The sequence below is a fragment of the Eucyclogobius newberryi genome, unplaced genomic scaffold (genome assembly GCF_026437365.1).
Source record: "Eucyclogobius newberryi isolate DKJ021-1_F unplaced genomic scaffold, fEucNew1.0.hap1 SCAF_1, whole genome shotgun sequence".
In the NCBI taxonomy this organism is placed as follows: domain Eukaryota; kingdom Metazoa; phylum Chordata; class Actinopteri; order Gobiiformes; family Gobiidae; genus Eucyclogobius; species Eucyclogobius newberryi.
Window position 1 is genome coordinate 38959614 of NW_027315723.1, and position 5738 is coordinate 38965351.

Sequence of the window (5738 nt, forward strand, 5' to 3'; positions counted from 1 at the left end):
CCCTGCGTTGCTTCAAATGCCAGCGCTTTGGGCATGTTGCAGCGGTCTGCAGAGGGAAACAAAGATGTGGTAAATGTGCAGGTGATCACGAGTATGGATAGTGTGACAAAGGAGCTGAAGTGCTGTAACTCTGGGGAAGAACATAGCTCTGCCTACAGGGGATGCAGGTTTAGCAAAAGAGCTGCTGAGGTGCAGAAAATTATTGACTCTCAAGGCATAGCCTGTGCGGATGCAGTCAAGAAAGTGTCAAGTAACAAGGTTAAAGTAAATACAGTGAGAGAAGCCAGCGCTGCTCCCAGCCAGAGCGAAGTGAGGGAAGCCAGCGTTACTCCCTAGAAGTGTGAAGGTTCCAAGCGTGAAGGTTCCAAGTGTGAAGGTTCCAAGTGTGAAGGTTCCAAGTGTGGAGGTTCCAAGTGTGAAGGTTCCAGAATGAATGAGAATACCTCAGTTGTGGATAGAGAGGACTTTGTGCTCTTTATGGTGGATGTTATAACTGTGCTGCTCAAACTCAAAAGAGAACTGAAAGGATCAGGATCATTGCTAAAGCTGCAGGAAGATTCCTTGGAACAAAAGAGCATGAATGGGGAAAAATAGAAAACAGGCTAAAGGTGCTAAATGGGAGTCAGAGAAAAGGAAGTCTACTTTTGGGGAATCAGAGTAATCATAGTAAAGAAATGGAGGTAGGGGAGTCGCTGGTCTCCTGTCCTCGCCCAATCCAGTAGATGCACGGCTGCCAAGCAACGACAACAATGGAAGTATCAAAGCCTAAAGCACCAAACACCAAAGAAGGAGAGCAAGATGAAGAAGAGTCAGCTCTGGAATAAAGCTGGTCGGAATCTGAAGAATTAAGTTTAAAGAAAAGAATAAAGTCTAAAGAATAAAATCTGGCTGTAATGTAACGCTTCGATACCAACCGCCATAAAACAACACTAGAGCTGGCATAAAGTCTATGGAATAAAGTCTGGCGGTAATGTAACACTTCACTTGGATACCAACCGCCATAAAACAACAACAACAACAGTTTGCAGTTAGCTGCCAGCCGCCATGAAAAGCAACAACAACAACAATAGAACATTCAGGAGTTGAGCTCAGTTGACTTCAGTTGTGTGGGTTCACCTTTCGTGAAAGGTCTGCTTCAATTCTTAGTCTTATCTGCTTTTGTGAGCAGCGGAGTCTGTCTTGCAAATCAAGGGTCTTTCTTTGGACACTGATTAGGTTTATTGTAGGGTATACTTCCAACCAAAATGACCCTTCTGGCCATATTGTAGTTTATAAAAGAGTTAGTGCAGAGCTTCTCAAAGTGGGGGGCACCCCTGTGCCACATTACGCATGACAGACGTGTTTTGAGCAACAGAAAAACGTCCAGGGGTTCATCTCTAAATTGAGAGCAGAGAGTAGGTCAGCCTGCCCCCCCCCCACATGCCTGCATCTGTGCCCCCCCCACATGCCTGCATCTGTGCCCCCCCACATGTCTGCGTCTGTGCCCCCCCCACATGTCTGCGTCTGTGCCCCCCCCACATGTCTGCGTCTGTGCCCCCCCACATGTCTGCATCTGTGCCCCCCCCACATGTCTGCGTCTGTGCCCCCCCACATGTCTGCGTCTGTGCCCCCCACACATGTCTGCATCTGCCCCCCACACATGCCTGCGTCTGTGCCCCAAACATGTCTGCGTCTGTGCCCCCCCACATGTCTGCGTCTGTGCCCCCCAAACATGCCTGCGTCTGTGCCCCCCACACATGCCTGCGTCTGTGCCCCCCACACATGTCTGCATCTGCCCCCCCCACATGTCTGCGTCTGTGCCCCCCACACATGTCTGCATCTGCCCCCCACATGTCTGTGCCCCACACATGTGTGCATCTGCCCCCCACATGTCTGTGCCCCACACATGTCTGCATCTGCCCCCCACACATGTCTGCATCTGTGCCCCCCACGCATGTCTGCATCTGTGCCCCCCACACATGTCTGCATCTGTGCCCCCCACGCATGTCTGCATCTGTGCCCCCCACACATGTCTGCATCTGTGCCCCCCACACATGTCTGCATCTGTGCCCCCCACACATGTCTGCATCTGTGCCCCACACACATGTCTGCATCATTGCCCCCCACACATGTCTGCATCATTGCCCCCCACACATGTCTGCATCATTGCCCCCCACACATGTCTGCATCTGCCCCCCACACATGTCCTCACGTGAGGAATGCGTGTACCAAATTGCGTGGCTCTATGACATATAGGCATATAGGCATATTTTGACTTTTGTATGTGGTGCTGTTGTGCCATTTCTAAAGCTCAAAAAAGTGGCTGATATAAATGTTAACCCTCATGTCACTATTTATGGAAACTAAAGCTCTTGTTCTCTTTTAGCAGTGAAAATGACCAGTGCAAACAGGAGGAGGATCATCGCTGAGGACCCCACTTGGTCCTTAGAACAAGTGCCTTTTCTGTCTAAACTCTGTCTACAAGCCATCATGAAAAACATAGAAGGTACAGGGGATGAGTGCTGGGTTTCAGGTGACCTTGAGGGACCATGGTTGTAAGTTAAATAACAAATCCAAAGTTTGTAATTGGCTCTGTGTATAAGTTGGCCGTCGTTAGCTCAAGGTTAGCGTGAGTACTTCCCGTCTAAGTCAGTACAGTTAGTTAATTAGTTAGTTAATTTATTTCTTTATAGAGAGGGGCAGTGCACAATATACATTAACCTTCAGGAGAGTTGCAGGTTGAAGCTCAAGTGCTAATTTCCACCCCTGGGGCGGCTGATGTAACTGTTTACAGTTCCAGATGGGCCACGCCTGGGATTACACCGACTGAACACAGTGTCTTTATTGCAAATCAAAAAAAAAAAAAAAAAACATAATTTGAAGCCTTATGGATTCATTCCAAACAACTAAATACTTTCTACCCTTTATTTTCATGACTATAAAAAAAGAATAAATGCAATTTCCAATGTAATAATTAACTAGTACTAGAACCTTTATTCTATTACAACGTATTTCTACTTTAGCTACTAAACATTAATTACTTGCTTATGTTACAGATATCATTGTTTGCCAATAGCAATATCACATTTTTTAAAATCTAGCAAGGCTCTCAAAGTAAGCTAAGTTATAGTAATAAGCTGTTTGTAAAAATAATAAATGTATTTATCTGGACTAAATATAATATCTTGTACTGCACTGTCGTATGTTGTACTGTAATCTGATTTCTTTCAGATTGTTCACACCTTGCAAATTTTGACAAGGAAAATGATGCAAAAAAAAATTGAAACATTTAGAAAAAATGTTCGAGATTGGAGTTATTCTAAATTCCATACTTTGACCTCCAAATACAACATTTACTCTAAAAATTAATTGAATAAGGTTACAAACATACACCAAAATGTTTCCAGTAGTAAATGTACCCACATATTTTCAATAATGTGACAATTCCACATGAATTAATCACATAAAGATCAGATTCTGGTTTGCATGTGAACATAGCCAGTGATACCAACATTTTGATCAATATATTGTCCACCCATACTACAAATATGCTCAGAATTATTAATTACAGCTGCTTAATTTGACCTTTGACCCATTTCTTCTCATTTGGTTTGTTTTCAAAGGCAAGCCCTTATACAAAGAACTGAGCCGGTCGGAGCAGAACTTCATCCAGGAGAAGCTGACACTGCACGTGCCCCTGAAAGTCACGGCCAAACTGATCCCTGATGGTGTGTACTGGCAGCGGCGAAGCAAGGAACTCTGGGACAATTGTGATGTGTCCTACCACGGCCAGAGCTGGAAAAGACTGTTTTTTGAGCGCTTCTTGGAGAAGCTGATTGAAGCCTTTCTCCCTGGAGAGACGGAGCTCAAAACCATCCTTGAAATGCTGCCTCTGTGTAAGGATTATGTGAAGAGACTGAACATCGAGGAGCTTCTGTTGCCGATCAGACCACAGGAGGAAGACGAGGCGACCAGTATCCATGAAGAAGAGACCAAACCAACTCTAGACCGTTTTAATTTCAATTTCCTGTTAGAAAAGCTTATTAACCTGCAAGAGCTCTACCTGGTGTACAGAATCAAGCGGTGCGGCATGAACTATAAAAAAGAGATGTTTCAGATGACACAGGGAGATTGTAAGACACTCGCTCAGGCTGTGGCGTCCTGCAAGACTCTCAAGGTGTGTTACTTTATTTAGAATTACTTCATCTTATTGAGCAGTTTGGGCTTTTTAAAAATGTATGTATTTTTCTTTATTTGCCATAAAATAGTGGTTCTCAAACTATGGTACAGGTACCTCATCGGGCACATACATTTTTATTTTTGTTTTTGTCTTCTGCTTTTTAAGAAATACTTTACAGATTAAACTTGTTTTAACCCATAGTTAAATAGTCAAAATATTTGGTAAGTGGTGCAAATCCAGATTCATATTAGCAATTATAAATAGGTGGGTGGGCCATAAATAAAAATTAAAAAAATATTGTGAATGTTGTTTTGAAGATATGCAAAATTTGAATATTAGTTTATAGTTTATAAAAAAAGATGATTAAAATGATATTCCTGCACTTTGGGATTTATTTTACAGGCATTTCATATTTGTCTGATAATTAAACCTGAACTAATATGTTTGAAGACATATTATATAATACATTTCTGTTGAACTGACATAATATTGTCATACATTTTTTCCAATGTCGCCCATCCCTAATTATGACAAATTTGAATTGATATATTTTGTCCCTTTCGGAGTCTGTACATATGCGTGAATTATGGAACACATTTTGTTGTGTTTTTGCAGGTTCTGCACCTCCACCAGAGCAACGTAGGCGACGCACAGTGCAGACTTCTGGTTAAACACTTATTGAACCACCCTTCTTTGACCGAGCTGGACTTCAGTTACAACTACATTGAAGACAGAGGAGCCAGAGCCATCGGCAAACTGCTTTCCCGGAGTAAGCTGAGGACGCTCACGCTCTACTGCAACAAGATCCAAGAGCACGGGGCCAGAGCCATCGCCCACGCTCTGTCCAGGACCTCCACTTTAGAGGAGCTAAACTTGGGCGTGAACCGCGTGGGTGACGAAGGAGGGCAGGCCATCGCGAAGGCTCTGCTGACGAACTCCTCCCTGAAGACCCTGAACCTGTCGGCGAATGACGTGGCCGAGCGGACTGCCGTCTCTCTCGCTGACGTGCTCGTTCACAATCGCACACTGCGCAGCATCAATCTCTTCCACGGCCAGCTGGGAGTGGTGAGTGATGGTGTTAGTAGAGTGCCTTGCCCAAGGACCCAGTAATGTGCTGCCGGTCACAATCACACAGTTAGGTCTAAATGTCTGCTCATAATAGGCTAATTCTGTGATCTGGTTGGAATAAAATACATAGCGATTAACAATTGAAAACAAAATTATATATCATTGAATGGGAAAAAGTCCTCAAAATATTGCATGTAAGAAGAAGCTGAAACCCATGAATAGAAATGATTAGGTTCGATCACTTTACACAGCAATAACAGGGTAATACCAGTAATAATGACGTTCTTTTATTGTGAGAGGCAGAGCTGTAGACAGCACACCTGATAAAATGTGCTTCTTTTTTGTCCATGGAATTTTTTACAACTCAACACAAGTCATTTCCTCAACACTTGGACTCAGAAACATCTTATTTAAGAAGACAAATGTCATGAGTTCATCAGTGTGTGAGACTGTTATGTCCCCTGCATAGACGGCACGGAACAATATGTTTTGGGGCTCAATATTTATCATG

The 5738-nt window shown here is 43.7% G+C and overlaps 1 protein-coding gene across 2 annotated transcripts in view; it reads left to right on the forward strand.

The window, feature by feature from the left end:
- Nucleotides 1-2365: 2365 nt before the first annotated feature.
- tcte1 (t-complex-associated-testis-expressed 1) overlaps nucleotides 2366-5738 on the forward strand; it is a 12199-nt gene continuing 8826 nt past the window's right edge. For both annotated transcript variants that reach the window (XM_072446227.1, XM_072446218.1), the window contains exons 1-3: nucleotides 2366-2485; nucleotides 3603-4156; nucleotides 4775-5224. In XM_072446227.1, the coding sequence (XP_072302328.1) occupies nucleotides 2374-2485; nucleotides 3603-4156; nucleotides 4775-5224 (1116 nt within the window). In that variant the 5' untranslated portion in view covers nucleotides 2366-2373. The remainder of the gene's footprint in view (nucleotides 2486-3602; nucleotides 4157-4774; nucleotides 5225-5738) is intronic.